The 25,267-nt window shown below is 55.6% G+C and overlaps 1 protein-coding gene across 2 annotated transcripts; it reads left to right on the top strand.

Annotated features, from left to right (window-relative positions):
• The first annotated feature begins 1,005 nt into the window (after positions 1-1,005).
• Positions 1,006-23,664, top strand: ZNF282 (zinc finger protein 282). 2 transcript variants are annotated; one of them, XM_053926401.2, is made up of 8 exons: positions 1,006-1,291; positions 3,496-3,915; positions 11,996-12,122; positions 12,663-12,782; positions 15,377-15,490; positions 17,242-17,355; positions 18,440-18,553; positions 21,288-23,664. In XM_053926401.2, the coding sequence occupies exons 1-8, from the start codon at positions 1,127-1,129 to the stop codon at positions 22,049-22,051; spliced, it is 1,938 nt and encodes a 645-aa protein (XP_053782376.1). In that variant the 5' UTR covers positions 1,006-1,126; the 3' UTR covers positions 22,052-23,664. The 2 variants fall into 2 exon arrangements, with proteins under 2 accessions (XP_053782376.1, XP_053782375.1); XM_053926400.2 differs by having other exon boundaries at positions 1,008-1,291; positions 15,371-15,490.
• Positions 23,665-25,267: the final 1,603 nt, after the last annotated feature.

The raw sequence follows: 25,267 nt of genomic DNA, 5'->3' as shown, positions 1-25,267 counted from the left end.
TCTCAACGTGGAGCTCTAAGGACATGCCTACTTTGTTCACTAAGTGCAGAGAAGCAAAAGGGTGCCAGCCTGGGGCAGCTCTGTGACAAGGCAGTCATTTAGGAAGACAATGTAGACACTCTTATGAAGATAATTACAAGGACTTACCTGTTGGTAGTAACTGCCCTTGTTGAGTACCTACTATGTGCTAAGCACTGTCCTCATCTCATTTGATTTTACAACTGTAGAGTTGGCATTTTTTTCCCACTTATATATGAAGATACCAAATGAAGCTCGGAAGTAACAGCAACAGTCAAGGCTAGTGATTGGTGAGTCTGGAATTTAAGGGCAGGTGCATCCAGCCGCAAAGCCCAATCCCTGCCTAAGCAGTACCTGGCGCGTGTAGTAAGTGCTTGGTAAATATTTGTGGGAGGAATGAATGAATTTCCTTTCTGCCTGTATTCTCCATTCCCCTACTCAGCCATGGCCTGCCGTTTCAAAGTGACGCTGACCTACATACATTTAAAGGTTTGGAAAAGACTGCTGTGAAAATGCAGTGCGCCTGTGCTGGGAGGAAGAAGCTGGTCCTCTTCTGACACATTAGCCCAGACCACTTCCCCTTCATCCAGACCAAGGCACAGGCCTGGGCCTGGTGCAGGTGAATATGAATTGGGAAGAGGGAGAGTGAGGAGGTGAAGCCTGCAAAGGCATGAGGGAAGGGGACAGACCAAAGAAAGAGTCCGGAGACACAATTGTTCTTGCAAAATTTTCAAAAGGGTCAGACACCATTTTCCTTGGGATGCCCAATACATTTGCAGAACTGGCAGAAATCAGTACGCTGCCTTGTTTGGGACGTTAGGGCAGGTCATCTCACACTGAAGGGCACTAACGAGCATACCCGCCCAGGGCCACTTTGGGGTGGCGGTGGCCCTGGCCAGGGAGTGGCCCCGTCGGTCCCGCAGGCGGGCAAGAGCTCGGAAGCCATTGGCTGGCGCGCTGGCTGCGGAGGGGCGGGGAGCGCCTCCAAAGGGGACTGTTTGCTCCTACGGGCTGTAGATGGAGCTGTCCGGCCCCGGCGAGGGGGAAGGCGCCTGGAAACCGTTCTTCTTCTCCCTGGCCGGCCCGAGCGGGGAACAGCACTCCCAGGATGCAGTTTGTGTCAACACGGCCGCAGCCTCAGCAGCTGGGCATTCAGGGCCTGGGGTTGGACAGCGGGAGCTGGAGCTGGGCCCAGGCTCTGCCCCCGGAGGAGGTCTGCCACCAGGAGCCGGCGCTGCGCGGGGAAATGGCCGAGGGAATGCCGCCCATGCAGGTGGGTGCAGCCCCAGCCCAACGCCATGGCCGCGCCGCCTGGCCGTGGGGGCGGGGCTGCGGGGCTGCGGGCACCGCGGGCCCTGGGCGTTCGGGCGCGGAAGCGGAGGCCCCGGGCGGGTCAGGGCACGGGCGGGCTCGCCTGGCAGGCGGGCGCCGTGGGCCGTGAAGCAGGCCCGGCCCTGATCCCCGGTGCCCTGGCCGGCGGGGCCCGCGCGCCGCCCAACCGCAGGCCCCCGAGGCCGCGGGCCGGCCGGGCCCAGTGCCGGTGCCTAGCAGAGGCCCCGCGGGGGGCGAGCGGCCTGGAACGCGTGGTTCCCGGGACTCGGTGGAGCCGTAACCGCGTCTCCACCCCGGCCTGGACTCCCCTCTGCTGGGAAGGAGGCTTGCTGGCAGTACCCGGGCCGCCTCCGCAGGTTTACACCGTAGCCACTCTGACGAAAGCGGTGTTAAATGTATTTCCATCTTTCACCAAGCGTGACGAGTAATTCACTTTCCCTTGCACCGGGTGTGCCGGGGCCACTGAGAGGTGACTTTGCCTTCTCTCCTGTGGTTGGCAAACTTGGCTGCACATTCTAATCACCCGAGCAACTCTGAAGACTCCCGCCGCCTAAGCCTCATCCCAGACCAGTTAAATCAGAGGCTCTGGGGTTGCGAGTAGGCACCGTCATTTCCTAAAGCTTCACGAGGACCTCAGGGTGCAGGGGCACCTGGCAGCCGGTGCTCCGGAATTGTGTTCCAAGGCCGCGATCCTGAGAGAGGCCCTAGGAGCCATTGGGAGCAGGCCCCGGGGCCGGACCCCCAGAGCGCCCTGCTGATGACCTGGTCTTCGCCAGGAGTGTGTCTGATGGTTCAGCTTTAGATCTGCAAACCTCAGAAAAGTTAGCTGGGCCTGGTGACTTCCTCAACTTCCCCTCTCAGCTCTTGTCGCCTTCTGTGGGCCAGACAGGAGAGAAGCCTAAATAAGCCCACGTGCATAGCTTTGATGGAAATACTGTCGCCTCTTACTTAGCAAGGTCTAAAGGCCCGGAGCCCCTGTCCTCTTTCGCCCACGTCAGTGACTCCCTGGAAGCGGTGGGGTGTTCATCTGTGGCTGTCACAGCTGCTCCCAGTCAGAGAGGGCATTTGGGCATGCCTGTCCCAAGCCTGCCCAGGTCACCTCTAAGCCGCAGGTCTCTGCTTTGCCCAGCCTGAGGGCCTCTTCTGCAGCCACAGGGACAACAGACAAGGACACCTCCTCCTGTCCCTGGTGGCAAGGAGAGGTGTCATTACACCTGCCATTGGCCAGTAAGCCCTGGGTGCTGGTATGGTGTGGGGCAGGTCCCAGGTCACCAGTGAATGGTCACCACTCTCACTTGGTCATAGGGCTCCGCTCTCTACCTGCACCCATGGGGCCTTGCCTACCAAGGTGAGGGCCTAGAGCTGGGAGGGTAGGGGGATGCTCCAGGCCATGGGGTACCCCTCCCTAAGAGACAGAGAGGGAGCCGAGAGGTCTTCTTTTCCATTTAGGGATGTCCCCTCCTTCCCTAAATACATTTTTTGGCAAACCCTATTTTCACTTTGGAAATACAGTAGTTATATATGGGAAAACAGCTGCTCATCTGCTCTCTCGCTTGGGCTCCCTGGTGTCCCCCTTGGTGCCGCCCTGCTGGGAAGGGGTCAGCAGCACGGACCGAAACTGTGTTTCTGGTGACCTGCAGCAGCACCGTGAGCTGCTCCGGGCGGCAGTGAAGGGAGGGGCTGGAGAACGGGCAGCCACTCCTCCGGGCCTCTGTTCTATCCTGTTTAATGCAGACGTAACCATTAGTGCCTTCAGCTGCTTAGAGTTTGCTGGGAAGATTGGGGCTGGGTGACTTCCATGGACATTCTTACTTTGAAACAGAAAACACTAGGCCACTCTGAAGAGTTCATCACGAAGTCTTGCCCTTGAGGAAAGTAGTTGCTCTATGCAAAGAAGGTCATGTGTGGCATTTTAGGCCAAGGGTCAAGGTGGGTGAACTAGTGAGACCAGCCTGACTGGAAATGGGAAGGTTGGGTGGCTGCTCGAGCTATCCCTCGGGACTTTTGTGCACACCCTAGCATGCAAGGCAGGGACTTGGCAGAAGAAAGAGGATCTGTGGCATTTAATTAGTTGTGCTTTTAGGCCACCGTCCCCGCTGACACAGGGTCTCATCCCAGGCTGTCACTTTCTCCCTGTGCCCCCAGGCTCAAGAATGGGACATGGATGCCCGGCGACCAATGCCTTTTCAGTTCCCGCCCTTCCCAGACAGGGCGCCTGTCTTCCCTGACCGCGTGATGAGAGAGCCCCAGCTGCCCACGGCGGAGATCTCACTCTGGACTGTGGTGGCCGCCATTCAAGCGGTGGAGAGGAAGGTGGATGCCCAGGCCAGCCAGCTGCTGAATCTGGAGGGACGGACGGGGACAGCCGAGAAGAAGCTGGCCGACTGCGAGAAGACAGCTGTGGAGTTTGGGAACCACATGGAGAGCAAGTGGGCCGTGCTGGGGACGCTGCTGCAGGAGTACGGGCTGCTGCAGAGGCGCCTGGAGAACATGGAGAACCTGCTGAGGAACAGGAACTTCTGGGTCCTGCGGCTGCCCCCGGGCAGCAAGGGGGAGGTCCCCAAGGTATGTGGTGGTCGCCAGGGGCAGGGATGGAGGTGGGGACCAACACAGGTGAACAAAGCCTTGATTTTATTTTGTCAGTCTTCCTCACAAACTTCTCTGGCTCCCTTTTGTTTAACTTAATGTCTTCTTAGCCCTGACCAGTGTGGCTCAGTTGGTTGGAGCATCGTCCCGCGGAGCAAAAGGTCGCCAGTTCAATTCCCGGTCAGGGCACGTGCCTGGGTTGCAGGTTCAGTCCCTGATCGAGATGCCTATGAGAGGCAACTGATTGATGTTTCTCTCTCATATCAGGTCTGGAACGTTCTCCCTCCCTGAGCTGGCATCCACCTGGTCCCCACAGAATCTGCCTATTTCTGTCTTTGAGCCTTTACCTCCATGGATGTCTGGGTGTCGTGTGTGGGTTTTCCACTTGGCCTTGGGACCATTTGTCATTGGTTATCTTTGTGTGTGCTTGGCTGTGGCTGGAATCCCTTGAAAGTCATGACGACTCCTGGCACCCCACTGCCCCGTTCCCCCCCCTCCCCGCCCTGAGGTATCCCTGCTCTCTGTTCAGAATTCGCACTCCGGTTCCTATTCCACTCGCCGTACCCACCCCCCACCTCCGTTCAGGAACACCGTGGTCTTGGTCCATGACCCTGCTTTCTAGTAGAGTGAGAAAACAGTCACTCGCAGGCGATGTCCACGTGCACCCACGGCATACATGCATCCGCCTGCCTCGTGCACTCTGCCTGTCCTGTTCCCGTGGGCTCACTGTCCCCCTGACACTTACTCCAGGACGTCACTGCAGCATGTCCCCCTTCTCCTCGGCATCATCAGCAATTCCCTGTCTGTGGGACCGGCCGGCTGTGCAATAGAAAAAGCCCCCCAGCACCTCCATCTCCTTACAGCTAGTGCCTCGGGTCTCTGCTCCTTTAGAGCAGCGCTCAGTGGCTCATTTGTGTGCCTTCAATTCTTGCTTCCCCACTTCCTCTCCCTCCCTTTTTAATCTTTCTGTTATAGAAAATTCACACATCCACCAAAGTAGACAGAATGAACCCCCCTGAGCCCACCAGCCAGGTGCAGCAGCGGTCAGCTCTCGGCCGGTCTTGCTTCCTCTAAACCCCTGCCCGTGGCGAATCTCAGATGCCAGTCTCGTGTGCAGGTATTTCAGTATGTGGCTCTAAGAGGTAAAGGCTCTTTTTAAAGATAATAATCTCAGTATTATTACCACCATAGCAAAAGCCTAACCTCCTCAAATATCCAGTCGGTGTTCACATTTCCAGTTCTTCCTCTTTTTTAAAATTATTTTTTAATGTATTTATTGATTATGCTATTACAGTTGTCCCATTTCCACCCCCTCACTCCACTCCATCCAGCGCACCCCCTCCCTCCCAAATTCCCCTCCTATAGTTCATGTCCATGGGTCATACTTATAAGTTCTTTGGCTTCTACATTTCCTACACTATTCTTACCCTCCCCCTGTCTATTTCCACCTATCATTTATGCTACTTCGTTTGCTCTTGTTTTTGTTTTAGGTGTGGTCGTTAATAACTGTGAGTTTGCTGTCGTTTTTACTGTTCCTATTTTTTATCTTCTCTTTCTTAGGTAACTCCCTTTAACATTTCATATAATAAGGGCTTGGTGATGATGAACTTCTTTAACTTGACCTTCTCTGAGAAGCACTTTATCTTCCCTTCCATTCTAAATGATAGCTTTGCTGGATACAGTAATCTTGGATGTAGGTCCTTGCGTTTAATCTTGGGTAATGTAATTATGATGTGCCTTGGTGTGTTCCTCCTTGGGTCCACCTTCTTTGGGACTCTCTGAGCTTCCTGGACTTCCTGGAAGTCTATTTCCTTTGCCAGACTGGGGAAGTTCTCCTTCATTATTTGTTCAAATAAGTTTTCAATTTTTTATTCTTCCTCTTCTCCTTCTGGCACCCCTATCATTCGGATGTTGGAACGTTTCAAGATGTCCTGGAGGTTCCTAAGCCTCTCCTCATTTTTCCGAATTCTGGTTTCTTCATTCTTTTCTGGTTGGATGTTTCTTTCTTCCTTTTGGTCCACACCGTTGTTTTGAGTCCCAGTTTCCTTTGCATCACTATTGGTTCCTTGTACATTTTCCTTTGTTTCTCTTAGCATAGGCTTCATTTTTTCATCTGGTTTTCGAACAGATTCAACCAATTCTGTGAGTGTCTTGATAACCAGTGTTTTGAATTGTGCATCCGATAGGTTGGCTAGCTCTTCCTCTCTTAGTTGTATTTTTTCTGGAGCTTTGAAGTGTTCTGTCACTTGGGCCTTTTTTTTTTTTTTTTTTGTCTTGGCGGGTCTGGTACTTAAAGGGGCGGAGGCTTAGGTGTTCCCCCGAGCGGGGTAATGCTGGTCACTGTGCTGTTACGCTGTACATGGGGGAGGGGCCGAGAGGGAGCAATGTTGCCCACTTTACTCTCCACCGGATCTCAATCTTTCACTCTGCTACCCACAATCAAACTGGGCCCCTCTGGTGCTGGCTTCTGAGTGGGTGGGCTTGTGCACGGTCTAGGCCCCTGTGGGTCTCTCCAACGACCTCTCCTGTGAGGCTGGGAGTCTCTCCTGCTGCCGCCCCAACCCCCACGGGCGTTTTCAGTCAGAGGTTTGAGGCTTTATTTCCCCAAGCTGGAGCCCTGGGTTGCGCAGTCTGCTTCGCTCCCCGCTGTTTGTCCGGTTTATCTGTGCGCAAATGTGGGGCCGTGGGGTGCTACCCGCCGCTCTGCCTGCCCCACTCTCCGCCACTCTGAGTCCGGCCCTCTCGGTTTATCTGTGCAAATGTGTGGCCACAGGGTCTGCTAGTGGTCAGACTGCCTGCCCCGTTCGTCCCACACTCCGCCAGTCTCGGTCCTGCCACAGCCACGTGAGTCCTCTCCACCCCGGTGCCCGTCTCCGCCCCTCCTACCGGTCTGGATGAATGTTTACTTTTTATTTCCTTGGTGTCAGACTTCCTTGCAGTTCGATTTTCTGTCAGTTCTGGTTGTGCGAGGAGGCGCAGTGTGTCTACCTACGCCGCCATCTTGGTTCTGTCCAGTTCTTTCAAAAGTAATTTTTTTCCTATTTGTTCATTCGAATCAGAACCTAAGGTGGTCTATCCACTGTGATTGCTTTGCCTCCCAAGTTTTTTTTGTTTGTGTTTTTGTTTTTAATCTGTAGGTTTCTCCTCCATCTCTTCCTTTTTCTTTGCAGTTTATCTGTGGGAGAAACTGGGCCATCCTTCCGGTCATGTTCCTCACTGTCTGGAGTCCACAGCTGCCTCCTCCGGGGTCTCATTTGCCACATTCCTCTATCCTCCGTGTTCCCGAAAGCTGGCCATTGGAGCATGCTCCTTGGCCCCCATCCCCCGTCAGGCCACCTCTCCACCTTCCTGGTCTTTCCAGAGCCCTAATGACATCCATGGCATTAAAGCTGGTGGCCTTGTCAGCAATGTTTCATGGAGGTGACCACACCCTCCCTGAGACACCTGTCCTGTGGCTTCCAGGCCACCTCTCTGGGTTCTTTTCCTACCTCACTAGCTGCCCTGTCTCTCTTCTTTGCTGGTTCCCCCTCCTCTTCCCAACTTCCTGTGCTTGGAGTGGGCAGTGCTCCATCTGACCTTCAGCTCGTTTTCCCTGCTCCCTCCCTCACAACTTGGTCTGGTCTCAGGGGTGTCAACTGAGTCCATGTGCCCTCAGCTCCCGAAGGCCATCTTTTCCTCCCTCTCTCTCTGTCTTGCCCACACTTCCATGAATGCCAGATTCGCATTCAGCCTCTCCCTCCGGGTGTCAGTAAGTGTCTTAGATTTAACATGGCCTGACACCTGCTCAGGGTCTGACATCCCGTGCCTGACACCCGTCCTGCTCAGGGTGGCCTTCGTGTCTGGCAAAGACACGCCGTCCTTCTGTTTGCTCAGGCCAGAGTCTTAGGGTCACACGCCTTCCTCTTCCTCACACCTACTTCCAATATTTAGTAAACACCGTTGATTTTTCTTCAAAATAACATCCATAGTCCAGTCATTGCTGCTGCCTCCACCACTCCCACTGCCCTCACCTCTCACCTGGTTATTGTGGTGCCTTCTGCCGGCTCTCCTGGTCCCTGTCCTCGTCCCCCACCCCATGTGCTCTATTCTCAGCAGAGCGGCCAGAGGGAGCCTTTTAAAATATCAACAATCATATTACCCCTGTGCTTAAAACCCTCCTGTGGCTCCCTCCCACCCCCAATTCAGTGTTAGGCCCCCGCTTTGCCAATGGCCGTCTCCGACCACCCTTTGGGCCAAATCTCTTCTCTGCCCCTTTGGCCACTCCTCCCTGGCCCAGTGGCCTTCTGCTGTCCTGCCATCACCCTGCCCGTCCCTCCCCCAGGAACTTCCCTCCACCGGAAAGTTCCTTCCCTCCCCATGGCTTCCACCAAGGTCTGTTCAGTTGTCATTTGACCAGCGCACCCTTCTGTGGCCAGGAGAGAGCTGCAGCCCCCAGCCTCGCACACTCCTTTCTGTCCCCGCTCTGCTGTTCTCCAAGCACTTACGCCATCGGGCATCTTAAATATTCACTTCTGTTTTGGTCCCCTCGGTTGGTTTTCTGTGACCACAATGTGAATTCTGCTTGGCTCACTGCTGCGTCTCCGTGCCTATAACAGGACCCGGGTGCTGGTCGGAATGAAGAAGTAGCCGTGTGGGAACTCACACACTGTGCCGGAACCGGGTGGTCCATGTCTCTCTCTGCAGAGGCAGCGCCCAGTGACTCCACCTTAGGAGTTGTTTGGTCAGGGGCTTGATGGTGCCGCACAGAACCGAGCTGGAATAGTGACCTGGTTCCTCCCCAAAACAGGCCCTGCCGCCGTGGCCCACAATACCCGGCTCCCAGCATGGCTTTTCCAGGGCTTGACCCACACAGCTGGTGTCTCCACACGCGGCCCTTTCTCCTGTCTGGGCTGCGCGTTCACCTCGGTGCTCTGTTCTCCCGTGGCCCTGCTGTGTGTTGGTCCAGGTGTTAGGGCCCTGGAGTCGAGAGGTGCCCTCAGAGTGATGGACCGGGTGTAGGGCCTGGAACCGGTGGACTGGGTTTGGATCTTGGCTTTGCATGTACTGGTCAAGTATGTTTTTTTGCTCTTGCTGAGCTGCCCGAGTTTCTCCTTTGAAGGAAGTCAAGTGTAAGGAAATAATAATCTAGGAGATTCCCAGCTGGTCTCTCTGAGCTTCAGTGTTCTCATCTGGAAAACGAGGTGATGATATGCTTAGTGCGTGGGGTTGTGAGGATGCGTTGACTTTGCTGATGGGACCACACTATGCATTAGTTACCTATTGCTGCGTAACAAGTCACCCCCAGCTGGAGCAGCCTGAAAAAGTAGTTCTTTATCATTGTGCACCGTCTGTGGGTTGGGAATTCAGGAGCAGCTTAGCTGAGCATCTCTGGCTCAGAGTCTCATTAGGTGGCAGTCAAGCTGTCGAGTGGGGGTCCAGTCACCTGCAGGCCCAGCTGAGGTGGTGGGGGGTGTCTGCCTCCAGTGAGGCTCGCTCGGCTATGGGCAGGAAGCCCGAGTTCCTCCCCATGTGGGCCTCCCACAGCGCTGCTTGGGCACCCTCCCGACGTGGCAACTGGCTTCTCCCCGTGTACGTGAATCAAGGAGAGACCAGCACGGAAGCTAACGTGTGTCTGAGGCCTAGTCTCAGAGGCTGTACCTCATCACTTCTTCGTTTCTTAGAAGCAAGTTACTAAATCCTGCCCACACTCAAGGGGGAGAGCAGTAGGCTCTGCTTTTAAAGAAACTGTCCAACGAATCTGTGGACGTATTTTAAACCCCGGCAACCATAAAGCACCATGAGAACGTACGTTCATGTCACTGGCAATAGCTGTAATTCCCTGTGGGCTCCTGGCCACGCTGGCCACGTCCTCTTCGTCAGATCCACGGAGGCTGTGGGCTCTCAGAGCCTCTGTGCCTCTTGCTGCTGCTGTGTCTGTTCATGGGTTTACAGATAGTTTGGGGGTGGTTTTATCTATCCAGGGAGGCTGTAGGCTTGGGCCACGTCTCAGACTGCCACTGTAACCTGGCACGCTGGAGTTTACAAAAGTGATGTCTACTTCCAGCTGTGAGAGTATGATTCCAGAACGTTGATCGTCCACGGAAATGGTGAAGTGAGGCAGAGGAGTGGGGATGTCGGAAAAGATAATGAACTTGATTTGGGGCACGTTTAGTTTGAAGTACTTAAAAGATGATAAAATGGAGCCACTCGGAAGGCTGTCGAAATGTGAACTTGGAAGGGCGCAAGGCAAGTTGAAGAGTGCCGTCTGCAAAGGGAAGAGTGCAGAAACGGGAAGACCTCGGTCCTCGGCGGAGGAAAAGGAAGCCATAAAGCAGACGTGAGCTGTACACGCAGGAGGCAGCATCGCTGCAGACACCAAACAGGAGAAAAATTCCACAAAGGTGGTGTGACCTTTCAAAGAGGTCAGAGAGGGTGAGGGTTAACAACATGAGACCACCGATGGCCTTCCGGGGTGTGGTCCAGAGAGTGGGTGCTCTTAGAATCACTGGAAGGGGTCAAAAGGTACATGGAGATGTTCTAGGTGAAGAGAGAAAGAAGCGTTGCTTGAGGCAGCAGAGTTGGGGTTGGAGGGCGCTGAGGGGAAAGCCCGAGGAGAAGGAGAAACTGAAAGGTTGTTTGGGCAGAGTTCCCTGGGCGGGGGAGGAGGATAAATGAAGGGCATAGCAAGGGGGTTGGCTCGGCAAGGAAGGGAGCTTGCCAACAGCTCCCCGGGATCAAGGACAGATAGGGGAAGGTGGGGGAAGGGTTTGAAAGAAGACTCCCAGGGAAGATGACCAGGAGAGGTCCAGATCAGCGAGAGGCTACCAGAGCAGCCTTGAGACAAGTGATATAAATGTACGATGGGTGTTACCTGCAGAACTTTGTGACTTTTATCTAGCCGCAGGCAAGGACAATGAACAAAGTGGTCTGTAATAGTTTTCCCTGGTTGGGGATTCACCCAGGTCTGTTGGCGGGTCCAGGGAGTCTGTTTCCAAAGACGGCTGGCGAGCTCTTCCCAGCACACAGCTGTGCACCTTGAGCCTGTGCAGGGCGCCCTCGGGGCTGTGAGCGCCTGGCGCAAGGGCTGAGCTTTCCAGTTTAGGGAAGCGTGTTGCCCACCGGCCAAGCTGTGCACCAGTGGGCCTGACACCTGGAGGGCTGTCTCTTTCTCATGTGCACACAGGTGCCCAGTGGGCCACCTGTGGCCTGGATGGGTGGGTAGATGAAGGACGAGGATGAGGGCCTGGGAGACAATTGAGGGGCCAGTTTCAGAGTGAGGGTGGAAGGCCGGCCCACTGGGGATGTGAAAGGGGTGGGAGGCAAGGCGCTGTGGCCGGAGGAGGGAAGTTCTGTTACGAAAGTCGTGGAAGTGAAACCGTTTTGAACGATTGGGTCCCAGGTGAGGCCGTGCTGGTGAGTGACAGAGAAGCATCCTTGGCATATGGAAATACAGCTTAAATAACAGATGAGACCACTTTGAATAACGAGGGACGGATGGACGTGAGACGGCGGATGACTCAGGCTACAGCGGAACTTCCTAGTATTGGCAACCTCAACTCAGCACATTCCACAAATATCTCGACTTCAAACCATATGCTTCCAGATGCTTGGGACACAGCGCCGAGCCAGCAGGCGGAGGTCACGGAGCTTCAGTGCATGCCTTTAGATTTGACCTGGGTAGAGACAGAAATGCCACTGCATTCCTAGAGGTGACCTGACCAGAAATACAGGCTTCATGACAGGGTGGTGCTGTGCTTGGCTCACCGAGAGCCACTCAGAAGCTGCCACACCCCGGTCACCCCGAGCACCAAAAGCAGCACTCTGGCTCCAGCTCTACTAGGGGCCCGTCACCTGGAAGTGAAATTACAAAGGGTGCAGTAAATGCTTTAAAGAAAAAAAAAAAAAAAAAAGGAAGCATGAGGAGTTCAGGAATAGAGTGACTGACACCCTGAAATGGACCGGGCTGGGCCAGGAGGGTGGGGGGCCCGGGAGAGCGAAGGCTGGGCTCCGGGTCCAGTGGGCCCCGAAGTCTGAGAAGGGGAGGCGGGGAGGTGTCACACTAAAAATCTCATTGGCTCAGGTTCCGGTGACTTTTGTCGACATCGCTGTTTACTTCTCCGAGGACGAGTGGAAGAACCTGGACGAGTGGCAGAAGGAGCTTTACAACAACCTTGTGAAGGAGAACTACAAGACCCTCATGTCCCTGGGTGAGGTCACCTTCCCGCCTCTGTGCCCAACAGTCCTGGGGGGTGGGTCCCCCCGCATGCTTTCAGCCCTCCTTCCCCCCACCTGGGCGGGCTGTTTCCTGTGTGTGGAAACTCAAGAAACAGAAGAAACTCAAGAAACTCTAATGCTAGGAAGGTAGAATGGGTCCTAACAGGATGAAAATTAAAAAGCCAGGACAGGGCCTGTGACTGTAGAATTAAACCCACCGCTGGTTTGGAACACAATTAGCATTGTTTGCACCTCACCACACGCTACATCCCAGCAGCCTCGGGAAGCCGCAGTCGGCCAGCTGTTGGCTGTCCGAGGCCGGCTGTTTCCACGCCAGGAATTGGGGAGTCTGCAGACTCGTTTTCAGGTTCCTCATAAGGAATTACCTGCTCACATCATGACTACCACCCAGAGGGACATTCGACTAGAGGTGGGGATGGGGGTGTGGGGGAGGGGAGCGTTCTGCTATCACCCCGGATTGTGACCCCATGGTCAACTTCACTCGGTCCTTCCTTCCTTCCAACTTGTTCCAGATTCGGAGGGTCCAGGGTCCAAGCCAGAGGCCCCGTCCCAGGCTGAGCCCAGGGAAGAGCCTTGCGTGTGGGAGCAGCGTGACCCAGAAGAGAGAGAAATCCTGATGGACCCCGACACAGGTGATGGCAACCAAAAAGACCCCCGGTCCGGGCAGGGCGGCAGAGAAGCCCCATTGCCCTTGCCTCAGTTCAATAGGGGCTTCTCTTGAGTTACTTGTGGGGCCAGTTCTGCCACTGTTGAAACTGGGCAGTCACTCCCAGGAAGACACTTCAGGGCCTGAAAGCCCACCCCGGCACCGGGGTAGAGCCGGGCAGCTCTGGACACCCAGGTCTGCTGGGGAGAGACCTGGGGACCGGGCAGACTCTTGGCATCCCAGGCCTGACGGCGACCTGCAGTGGGAGGCCCGAGACCTGGGAGCAGTGCCGGGGGAGGGCGGAAGGGGAGACTGCATGAGTGTCACCTCCAGGATTGTCACCCCGTTCTCACAGAGAGCCCCACGTCACAGGCAGACTTACCTGCCCCTCCGGCCCTTCCCCTCACTCGAGAAGGAATCTTCGGGCCTGAGGGAACCCAGCTCCTAAAGCATCGCACCTGCTTGACTTTCTCTGGGGTGGCGCGGGCCAGGCAGCCAGTCCCGGCTGGGCCCACGAGGTCTCTCCAGCCTGAGCAGTGCTGGAACAGAACCCAGTTTGAAATCTGGTGCTCGAACTGTATCCTCTGCCTTATCGTAATGGTCATCTGTCTGTCCCCATTTTTTTGCCGCAAGCATTTCTGCCACATACATGTTGCCATACGATTGGCCCTAGGCAATTTCACCGTGAAAGACCAAATAACTGGTCGTTGGTTTCGTTTCTGCAGTGACAAGGTTCTCGCAGTTTTCATTTGTGTTTATTGATTTGCGAGAGGGAAAGAAGCATTGATGTGTTGTTCCACTGAGTTATGCATTCATTGCTTGATTCTTGTATGTGCCCTGCCTAGGGATCAAACCGTCAACCTTGGCGTATCGGGATGATGCTCTAACCAACTGAGCCACCTGCTCAGTGCTCATGTTATTATATAAATCTTGGCCCTCATAGTGGTCTCTACAGTGACAAATAAGCATGGTGGTCTTCAAAGACCTGATGATAAAAACTACATGTAAAGTCAGGGCCCAGGGAAGCAGTCCCTAGAAACTTTCTGCAGACCCATCGGTGGGTGGTCATCCCGCCCACCCATCAGCCCCAAAAGGTTACCAAGCTGTACAAATCTGAAAGACGGCCACTAATTCACAACAGCCTTCAGGAGCATTAATTATTGATCTTTCATTGGAAACAGGGAACCTCTCTTTACTGAGGGACAAATTGTAGCAAAAAGAAATCAGTGTAGTGTTGAACAAGAAGATGAATCAAAAAGCAAAAAAATCCCACGTTAGTGCTCTGAATGGAAGACTTCAAAAACAGTGTATTCTTATTTCTGTAAAGTCTTTTTAGTTTTATTATTAATTTTTCATGTTTTATTACATCCTTTTTAATTACATCCTTTTATTTTCTGTTATCGTTAACCTCTTATGGCTGAGACCGCTTGTGGCCTGTTTGTTGTCCAGTGAAAATACTGGTGGCAGAGACGTTCGTGGCAAAGATGCTTCCGGGGAAAATACCTGGAACCTGTCACCGTCTGAGTCAGCGGCTGAGGCCACCTTCCTCATTGAAAGCACGGAGTTTTCATCCCTCACGGTGCCCGTAGGACAGGGCCCCTGTGCCCGTTTTACGGACGGGACGAGGAGACAGCCAGAGAGGTCAAGTGACTTGTCAGCAGGGCCAGGGACAGAGTTCAAACCAGGACCACGTCTGCCGATTCCTCCTCTAGTCTCTCCTGCTGCCCGAGCTGTCTCCTGCCCAGGCTGGCACATCACACCACAGCACAGCATCAGGAGAAAACGCCCTCTCATCACCTGTCAGGGGCTACGCACGGGAAACGTCACTGTTTATGTGTCAGGATTTGTGCTGTGCATGCTTATGGGGGGGTGGCGTGTCTCTCTTTGTCCATTCTAACTCCTTGCTAATTATATGTGGGTGTGGGTGTGGGTGTGCATGTATCTGCGTGAGTGTGTATGTCTGTGTTCTGTCTGGCCCCCTTTCTCACTGGGGTGACAAACTGGGACAGATGACTCCTACCCAGAGGTCAGACTAGTTCTAATTAGCATCCAACCCCATGTGGGGCTGTTTCTGGAACTCTCTCCTGGCCTTTCACACCACCTTTTGTGGCTTGGCCCACCCCTTTATCCTGAATGTTGATTGCTTCTCCGCTCGCAGGGCCTTCTGCTGGTTGGGGTCCCCCATAGTCACCCACAGGAACCCGAGGCCCTGGTGCTCCTTTCTGGCAAGGGTAATCAGCCCTGCTCCCGCCCCCAGGAGCATCCAGGTGCTGTGGTGTGATGTGCCAGCACTGGCAGGAGACGGCTCGGGCAGCAGGAGAGAGACTAGAGGAGGAATTGGCAGATGTGGTCCTGGTTTGAACTCTGCCCCTGGCCCTGCTGACAAGTCATTTGACCTCTCTGGCTCTGTCTCCTCGTCCCATCCGTAAAACGGGCACAGGGTCCCTGTCCTACGGGCACCGTGAGGGATGAAAACTCCGTGCTTTCAATGAGGAAGGCAGCCTCAGCCACTGACTCAGATGGTGGCAGTCATTCAGGAAAAAGACACCCAATGATGTGATGCTATGTCCCCAGGAGCAGAGCCCCTGGTGCCCGCCCAGGACTCATCCTCTCAGGTGAAGCGGGAGGAAGCCCTGTGTGCCCGGAGTCAGCGGGGCCTGGAGGAGAGAGCCGCCCCCGCGGAGCCCATTACTGGTGAGCGTGCTGCCCCAGCCAGGGAGGGAGAGGAAAGGTTCCGCAGGGTCTGCAGCTCCTAGCGTTGTCTGCCATGTGCATGAGACTGGGGGTGGGGAGGGGGGTGCTGAGCTGGAAGAGCCGTGGGTCCAGGACCCCAGGACCGGCACGGGGACAGTGTTTCCCCACGGCGTGCAGATGTGGCACACAGCATGGCGATTTGCCAGCACATCTGGGCTTAGTTTGTTCGGTTCTCTCTGTGTTTTGTAATACCAGTTTTTAACTCTTCCTTTTGACGGGCAGTACCAGGGCAGCACTTTATGAGGCGCTGTGGGTGGGGGGCTGTCCCAGTCCCTAAGGCCTTCTCCTGACCAGGAAGAGCGTTCACCATCACGGTCGCGGCCTCCGGCCTGGCTCAGCCGCAGTCTGGTAGCCGGGAGAGCCCCTCCAACATGGCACTGAGCTTGCCCGCCTTGGCCGAGAACTGTCAGAGCAGATGCCTATTGGCATTCTCCGAAGAATCGGCAGGGTGTGCATGCATGTGTGTAGAGAGACAGATCAATTGATCAATTGATTGATCTATTGACGATTTGAAGGCATTGGCTTCTGTGACTGTGGAGCCTAGCACGTCCAGAATCTGCAGAGTAGGCCAGCAGGCTGGAGACCCCGTCTGCTGGCAGAAGTGCCTCTTCCTCCGGAGCGGACGGGAGGGGGCAGCGTTTTCTTTAAGGCCTTCAATTGATTGGATGAGGCCCACCTCATTTTAGAGGGTCGTCCGCTTTACTTAGAGTCTACTGAGGTCAGTGTGAATGTCATCGTTAAAAAATACCTTCACTGCCACCTCTAGAATATTGTGTGGCCAAATGCCTGGGTGCTGTGGCCCAGTCAAGTGGACGCTCCAAATTCGCCATCAGCAGATAGGTTCACATACGGTAGCTCTTTACTTATCCACAAGTTAGGGCTCCAGCAACCTTGTCCGCCTTAGTCAGAGCCAAGTAGGTGAGGCAGCGGCTGAGGGAGGAAAGCCCCCCTCACCCAGTCCTCCAGGGCATTGCGGTTTTACTGTCTCAAAGAGATATTTCAGGGTCGAGAGGGCCATAGAGGGCAAATGAGGTTTGATGGCCTCTGCAGAAGAAAGATGTAGAATATGTCTTAGAAAAATCCCATGAAAATGGTTACAATGAAAGTCTTCCTGCCCTGACTGGTGTGGCTTGGTTGGTTGGGCATGGTCCCACAAAACAAGGGCTCACTGGTTCGATTCCTGGTCAGGGCATATGTCTGGGTTGCGGGTTCAGTGTGCATTTGAGAGGCAACCTATCGGTGTCTCTCCCTCCCTTCCCTTCTCTTTAAAAATAAATTTAAAAAAAAAAAAAGGCTTCCTGGAAGGTGTCATTTTCCTAGGAAACTCCCACGTGAGGAATGGAATACCTGTTTCCATGGGGGTGCTCAGTGCTCAGTACTTGGTTCTCAGTACTCACTACTCACTACTCAGTGCTCCATCGTGAACCTCCTCTAAGGAGTTAAGTTCCCAGAGCACAGAAGGACTCTTTCTTGAAGTCACTGTCATGCCACTTATTTGCAGCTCCATTATTTGAGGCCATGCTGACTTAACCCTTTAATTAATGAGCATAAGTTAATTACGCCCAATTTGAAGGGGAAAGACATAACTGCACAAAGTGAGAGATTTACTCAAAGCTCAGACTTGCGGGCATTTTCGTGTCCCCTGACACCTTTGCTGGTGTGTCATTCCCCCCCCCCCCCACCCCGTGCAGACTCGCCAGCCTCCGCCCAGGACCTCCTGTCCCGGATCAAGCAGGAGGAGCACCCGTGTGTGTGGGACCAGCAGGACCTGGCCGAGAGAGATATCCCGACGGACCCCAATTCAGGTGAGCAGGGAGCCCCGGCATACCGGGCCAACAGGCAGCCTCTCTGCTGACTTCTGTGACTGCCAGCAGATCCAGATCGGGTCACTTTGGGTCAAAGGTCAGTGAGGGCTGAGGGAATCGAGTAGGTGTTCCTCAGTCAGCAACTCCATACAGATTTCAGAATATAACTTAATAAAGTAGAGGAGGGTTTTCTAACGGAGTTATTAATCGATAATTGATGCACCAATGTAATAACACTAAAATTACTTCAGCACCTATTTTTAAATAATAAATATAACCAAAAAGACTTTTGAAAGTTGCATAGATTTCTGTAAATGTAAATTTACATTTTCTGGAATTTATCTGCATGAAGAACACGAGTTAGATGTCTCCTGGGAAGACTTCTGGGGAGGGTCCAGGCATAAATGGAAACATCAAAACCTAAGGGGGATGCTCCACCCACCCAGGGCACGTGTGTGTGTGCGTGTGTGTTCACATGGCTCGCAGGCCTGGAGGACTCCAGTGTCATCTCATTCGGTAGCCGTCACCCCAAAGTCTGATCCCACACCCCATCCCAGGAAGGGGCGATCTGATATGAAGGCTAGCATTCCTTTAGACCGTCAGCTTGGCCACTTTACAACGGGGAGGTTGAGAGGCTCCAGGGCAGCAGGGAAAGCCAGCTTCCTGTTGAGGAGCAGCTCTCCTACTGCCCTGTGCTCCCTGCTTCCGCCAGCGCTGATTTTTAAGTCCCATCTCTCATCCCTCGGGCCTGTGGGCCGTCCCAGACCAGGCTGCCCTCTGGCTGCCCTGGGGCGCAGTGGATCTAGTCAGGAGACCTGTGTTCTAATCCTGGCTCTGCCACCACACACACTTTGGGACCAGCCTCCTTCTCCCCAACCACCTGGCAATGTAGCGAGCACAAGTGAGACCCCATTTGTGAAGGTATGAGGCGGGGAGGGCCGCCAGTAAATGAAACACAGGTACTAGAACCTCCACGTGCTCCACGAGCCGGGGCAGCAGCCTGTGCACGGGATGGTTTTCGAACCGTTGATGGGATGCCCAGAGGGAATGAACAGGTTCTAAGATGCCTTCTTTCCACAAACAGAGTCTCTGATCTCAGCACATGACATCTTGTCATGGATCAAGCAGGAGGAGCAGCCGTACCCGTGGGGCCCGCGTGACTCAATGGAAGGAGAGCTCGGATTGGACTCTGGCCCCAGTGAGTGCTGCGTGTAGTGGCCCCGGGGCCTCTGAGTGTCTGTCCAGAGGGGTGGCTGCTCCCTGAGGCTACCCCCAGTAGGGCGATGTTCTGTTGTGGCAGCTTTCCCATGGTCTGTACTGCAGAGCTCCCCCGTCCCTAGGGGAGGAAGGCCTGTGTGGACGTTTCCTAGAGCTGTCTTCGCAAAGCCCCCCACACTGGGTGGCTTGAAAGAAGGAAAATGTATGGCCTCACAGGTCGGGAGGCCAGGCCGGGAGTCTGGAGGCCAGCGGCCGGCAGGGCCGTGCCCTCCCTGAAAGCCACAGGAAACCCCTCCTTGCCTCTTCCCAGCTTCTGGTGTTTGTGGGCAATCTTTGGGGTTCCTTGGCTTGCAGGTGTGTCACCTCAGTCCTCCATCTTCACATGGTGTCTCTGTCTTCACTAGGCCATTGTCTTATGAGGACATGGTCATATGGGATCAGGGGCCACCCTACACCAGTGTGATCTCATCTTAACTAATTCCATTCGCAAGAACCCTATGTCCAAATAAGGTCGAATTCTGAGGTCCTGGGGCTCAGATTTCCTTATCACTGGGTGGGGAGGGGGAGGTGCAATTCAGCCCATCACAGCGGGGAGAGGAGAGTGGGCTGGGACAGAGCTGAGCTGGTGCAGCCTGAGAAGGGGCCAACGGCTCACACCTAGAAAGTGCTGGCTGGAGCCAGCCCTGGGCTGACACCCCAGGGTCACTGGTGAGGACCCCAAAGCCCCAGTGGAAAGAGAGGATTTTCCCCCCAAACAGGTTTCTTACTGAACGTCTCACCCAGCTTGGGTCTGTGGGGTGTTTTTCGAAGCCTATTGGCCAGTGACCTTAGGCATATGTTCATGCATATTTAACACTCCCAGCATCAGCCTAGCATTCCTTGCCAAATAGTACCATCACCCTCAAAACAGCAGACTTAGTGTCTTCTGGTTGACCTGAGTGTTGAATCCATAACCCTGACACCCTCCAAGAGTTTAAAACCCACGTCAGAGCTGAGGGCGTGGGTCATTTCTGATCTGAAAGGCCATTTCAAACCCACATGCACGCATCCCACCCTCCGTGAGACCAACAGTCGCAGCGTGGGGGTTCCCCAGGCAGGTAGAACAGAGGGCAGAGGGTGAGGGCATCACCGTGAGTAGCTGTGGTGCTGACCTCAGAGCTAAGCTGGATCTGGAAGGGACAACTGGGGGAGACAGAAGTGGACCAGCGCTCACACCACGTCTGCATTTGGACTGCTTTGGGTCGGCTTTCAGGGAGACCGCCCCTGAGATGGAGGCTTGAGTGGAAGTATTTTTTCGGGGTCCTCTGGGGGAGAGGCCCTGTGGAAGAGTGAGAGGGCAGACGGGGAGAGGGAGCAGCGAGGCCAGGGCTGTGCCCAGGACGGGAGGCAGTGTCCTGGGCGTTCCAGACAGAGGCCTGAGTATTGCGTCCCCTATGCCCTGGCCAGGGTCCGGTGTGGACGGCTCCTTGCTGGTCAGTTGTGATGGGCTGGAGAGGGGCAGGCAGGGCCAAGATGTTTAGCGGTGACATAGAAGGGGAACAGGGCTCAGTCAGACACTGACCAGCATGGGGGTGGGTGGCAGTGTGGCAGATGTGGCCCGAGAAGTAGCCTCCACGGAGCAGATGAGTCCTGGGCAGAGGAGAGAAAGGGGTGCCCACAAGAGGTGGGGGACAGAGTACAAGCTTCACCTTCTCTATTTTTCTTCCATGGGCTGCCCCTCAGTGGGGGAGGGGTCCTCCAGGGGGAAGGATGGCCAGCTGGGGTTTGGGGAGGTGGTGGGAGGCAGAGGGATGAGAAGACTCCTAAATAGAGTAGCAAATGGGCAGCTCCTCGGTGGGCGTCCTGAGCCTAAGGTCGCTGATCCCACTCTCAGAGCTGGGACTTTGTGCCCCGTTGAGCCCCCAGGGACTGGAGGACAGGAAACTTGGAGACCTGGGCTGGGCCTGGGAGCGGGGCGGGGGGTGGAGGGAGTGCAAGGAAAAAGACACCGTTAGAGGAGCAGGAACAGGCCTGGGGAGGCCCACTGGGCAGCCATTCTGCTGCCGGCGGGGGGGGGGGGGGGGTTGGGGGGGCGTTGGGGGGTTGTTATTGAGCCCCAGTCCCATGCGCCAGGGTCCAGATGGGGTCAGGCCTCGGGGTGGGGCTCTTGCCGGCCCAGCTGAGGGTGGCGCTGCTGTACACATGAGGAGGCGGCTTGCCCAGTGGAAGGAGGGCCACAGGTGGGAGGGTGGGTGTGGTCCCAGCTCCCTGAGCCTACTTCTGCTGGCCTCCAGGCAAGCTTTTCACCTGGAATAAGTTCTGGCAAATTCCCTCCAGATGAGAGATTCCTTAGATAAATTGGCCCTGAGCATCAGAATACAATTAAGTCTGTTGTATTATTTCCAGGCAATTCTGCCTTGGAAGGTGACTTCCAGGTAGCGCCCTCCTCCCCCACTCTGCCCTCAGCATTCTGGATGTTTTTCCTGTCCTACCTGTGAGCTCCCCATTCTCCAACAGGTGGCTTGGGGCAGGTCAGGGAGCCCTAGAGGCATATGGAAAATGACCCTTCGCCTTGTTTAATCCCCTCATTTTTTTTAGGGAAACTGAGGCCCAAATTGCCTGTGACTCGCCCGAAACCACTGAGAAAATTAGTGAAGGACCTGGGCACCTCGCAGGGACGGGGTCCCGGGGAGAGCCCTGTCGGAGTGTCATTTCTCCTGTCTCTTCCTCCCTAGGTGACAACCTGTTGCTGGTGAAGAACCCGGCCCCGGCCCCGCCACCGCAGCCCGCTCCGCCGAGCCTGCCCCCAGCCCCGGCGGCCGAGAGCACGGGCGGCCCCCCTAGCCGGGGCGCGGCGGGGCTGCTGGACGAGGGCTTCCCGGCGGCCCTGGCCGGGGAGCGGGGCGCGGCTGGCGGGGCGCAGGCTGGCGGCGGGGGCGCAGGCGGGGGCCCGGAGGGAGGCGGGGGTTGCGGCAGCTGCTGTCCGGGGGGCGGGCTGCGGCGGGGCCTCCTGCACGGCGCGCGCAGCAAGCCCTACTCCTGCCCCGAGTGCGGCAAGTGCTTCGGCGTGCGCAAGAGCCTCATCATCCACCACCGCAGCCACACCAAGGAGCGGCCGTACGAGTGCGCCGAGTGCGAGAAGAGCTTCAATTGCCACTCGGGCCTCATCCGGCACCAGATGACGCACCGCGGCGAGCGGCCCTACAAGTGCTCCGAGTGCGAGAAGACCTACAGCCGCAAGGAGCACCTGCAGAACCACCAGCGGCTGCACACTGGCGAGCGGCCCTTCCAGTGCGCGCTGTGCGGCAAGAGCTTCATCCGCAAGCAGAACCTGCTCAAGCACCAGCGCATCCACACGGGCGAGCGGCCCTACACGTGCGGCGAGTGCGGCAAGAGCTTCCGCTACAAGGAGTCGCTCAAGGACCACCTGCGCGTGCACAGCGGTGGCCCGGGTCTCGGGGCCCCGCGGCCCCTGCAGGCGCCGCCTGAGCGAGACTAGGGCAGGGCTGGGGGAGGGAGGGCCCTGTGGCAGGAGCAGGGGTGCGGAGGGCCTGGGGGCGGCCTGACGACCCTCCATCCTGCGGGTGGCTCCCAGTGCGCCTTCCCTCCCTCCGCCCGCCACCTGCTGGAAATCGGGAATAGGAATTGCACTCTAAACAGGGTCCCCGGTGGTTGGGCGGGGGTCCCCTAGACCTGTGCGGCCTGAATGGACAGCCCAGCTCATCTCGCAGAGTGGACCAAAGGGCCGGCTGAGCGGCTTCCCGCAGGGTAGGGGCCAGAGGGACAGTGACGAGAGGCTTCGGGCACCCCCCTCAGACACCTACAGTGCCCATTTGGCCACTGGGTCACATGGTGATCAGGGGAAGCAACCAGGGAGTCCCGGAAGCCTGAGGTCAGGAAGTCAGGTCCGAAGAGTGAGTGAGAGGCGGCAGAAGGAAGCAAGGGTGTGACCGCGCAGAGGGATGCGCTAAGGAAAGGATACCACCTCTACGGCGACAACACTGCCTCGCGTTTCAATAGCGCTTTGTACTTTTTTAAACGTGTTTTCTATCCGTTACCTATTTTCACCCTTAGCCTATCCCTCTGCAGTGGGTGGGGGAGGGTTTGCCTGACTTGGCAACTGAGGAGAGGAGATGCAAGGTCGGATGGTTTAGCCCGAACCACGCGAGAAGAGCGGGCGGAGCTGAGACCAGCTCTCCGGTCCCCACCACACACACGGCCTACCTCCGCTGTTTGAGAGACAGGCCTCCGTGGCCTGGCCTCTCCCGGTCTCTCTCCTCTCCCTTGCCCCTGACCCACCAAAAAATAATCAGAAGCAACCTGGGACCACTCGTGGGGCACCTGGGCATGGGGCACAGTGGGCTGCAGCGTGCCCCAGGTTGCGCTTCTGAAAGGCTCCTCCTATGTGGGCATTCTCGGGCCCCAGGGCCCCGTCCCCCAGCCTGCCACCTCCAAGCCCCTCAATATGGTGCAGCACGCCTTGTCACTGCACAGCAGTGGCCCGGCCCTCTGGAGGCCGCAGGCGCCCCGGGTCAGACCTCACCCTGGTGATTTATTCCAGTTTCCCCAGGGCAAAGGGACGAGGGCGAGGCTCGCCCTGCAGGGGCTGCCATCGCGGAAGTGAGTCGCCCCCCAGGAGGGCTGGGCAAGTGGGTGCTAGAGGCCCAGAGCCTCAGTCTCTGCCCTGCCCTGCCCTGGGCCGCCCCACCGGTGCTATCTGTTAACTGCCCATGGACATGGACTCAGCCCCCCTCCCCACTCCGGGGCCTCTGGAGGCGCCCCAAGGACTCCCCTGTGCTGGTGCAATGCTTCGTGGCCCTGAGGGGCCACCGTCTCCATTTCTGCGTCTTGCATGGCCAGGCACTGGGCTGGGGTGGCATGCCCCAGGACCCTCGTTTGTGTCGAGAATGACTTTTCCTGCTCCGCCAATCCACCCCACTTCTCCCCCCACCCCCGCCGCCGCCGCCCGGAGCACAGTGGGCAGCCAGCGCCTGGCACCACGTTTGTGAGCGCTCCGCTTCCTCCCTCGTCCTCGCAGCTTGGCTTTCCTCAGACCCCTTTCTGCCATGCAAAGGGAATTCTTGAAATTAAATAAAAGGTGTCCAGATTGCAGACTGCATGTTCACCAGGCTGAGGGGGCTGCCGTGTGGCTTCGTGCAGAAAGCTTCCACGGCACTGGGATGCGACAGCCCGGGATATTTCCCCTTCATTCTTTTTGAAGGAGGCAAATGTTACAAAAACGAGTTGAGAAATTAAACATAGACAAGTTCAATGGAGTTTTATTAGAGTGGAAGGGACCTAGTCCAGTGTGTGTTCTGGTGGGGAGGGGGCAGTATCCCGTTTTCCAAAGGCACGTGCAGAAAATCAAATTCGTAATCTCAATCGTGGAAAATATGACCAACAGCTTTTTTTTCTTTTTTGGTCTGTTTTTGGCTGTTAAGAGTCTAAAGACCTAGGGGAGGGGGGAGAAATCACTGAGACATGGGTTTGAAACATTTGAGCACCTAGTTGAAGTGTTTATTTTGCCCTCAAGGAGCTGGTTCCCAAAGAGGTGTAATGACTGAGTTAGAGGGCCAATATTTAGTACCTGGTTCCTGCATCCTGGTCTGGTGGTTCCCAGGGCCCCAAGCGCCCCTCAGCTGCACTAGGACTCACACCAGCCTCACGCTTGCCCCGGAGAGTCCCAGAGTGACCTCTGCTCCGGAACTGATCAGAGGTGGTGCCACCCAAGGGACCTCTCTGGGCAGCAAGGACCTGGAGTGTGGACCCTGCAGTCCGCTTTCTGGAGGGCCTGCGTTGGGGTGGAGTTTTATTTTCCTTCTGATGTGTTCATTAAAATTAACTTTTAACTTAAAAAATGCATGCAGTAAAAACTCAGATGGTTAAAAAAAGAGAGACACAATGAAGAGTAAAACTCTTTCCTGCCTGATCCCCTGTTGAGAAGCATCCACTGCTAAGAGCGGCTGCTTCTTCATTTAAAAAAAAAAAAAAATCCTCACCCGAAGATATGTTTTCATTGATTTTTAGAGACAGAGGAAGGAGGGGGAGAGCGAGAGAGAGGAACATCGATTGCTTTCCTGCCTGATCCCCTGTTGAGAAGCATCCACTGCTAAGAGCTTTTTTTCTTTTTTAATCTTCACCCTAGGATATGTTTTTATTGATTTTTAGAGACAGAGGAAGGCGGGAGGGTGGGGGGAGGGAGAAACATTGATGTGAGAGAAATATCGATCGGTTGCCTCCTGTATGGGCTCCAGCCAGGGATCGAACCCTCAGCCTTCTGGTGTGCAGACCAATGCTCCAAACAATTCAGCCCCCCAGCCACGGCTACTAAGAACTTCTCCCATGTCCTCTCAGGACTGGAGAGGCCCCCAAAGGGAACAAGGTGACAGGCACAGAGGAAAGAAGTGCTAAGCCGACAAAGTTATCAGATGTCGGCCACACACATATGCACCGCAGGGGGTGTGGCCGGAGCCAAGCGCGTTCACATTGGGGTTCTCGCCGACCTGCACGCCTAGTTTGGCAAGCTCCCCGGGGTGCCCACCCCCAGAAGGTACACAAAGGGTGTGGTCCCCGCCATCTGGAGACTTGCAGTATAGCAGAGGGAACAGACTAGACAGCGTCTCTACTAAGTGGGATAGAGCTGCGACCTGTGAGCTTGCTTGAATAAAAAATGGGCATATATAGGCTAATGCATATGCTATAAATCACACAATAG

The sequence above is a fragment of the Desmodus rotundus genome, chromosome 6 (genome assembly GCF_022682495.2).
Source record: "Desmodus rotundus isolate HL8 chromosome 6, HLdesRot8A.1, whole genome shotgun sequence".
NCBI classification, from domain to species: Eukaryota; Metazoa; Chordata; class Mammalia; order Chiroptera; family Phyllostomidae; genus Desmodus; species Desmodus rotundus.
This window is presented reverse-complemented; position numbering and strand designations above follow the sequence as displayed.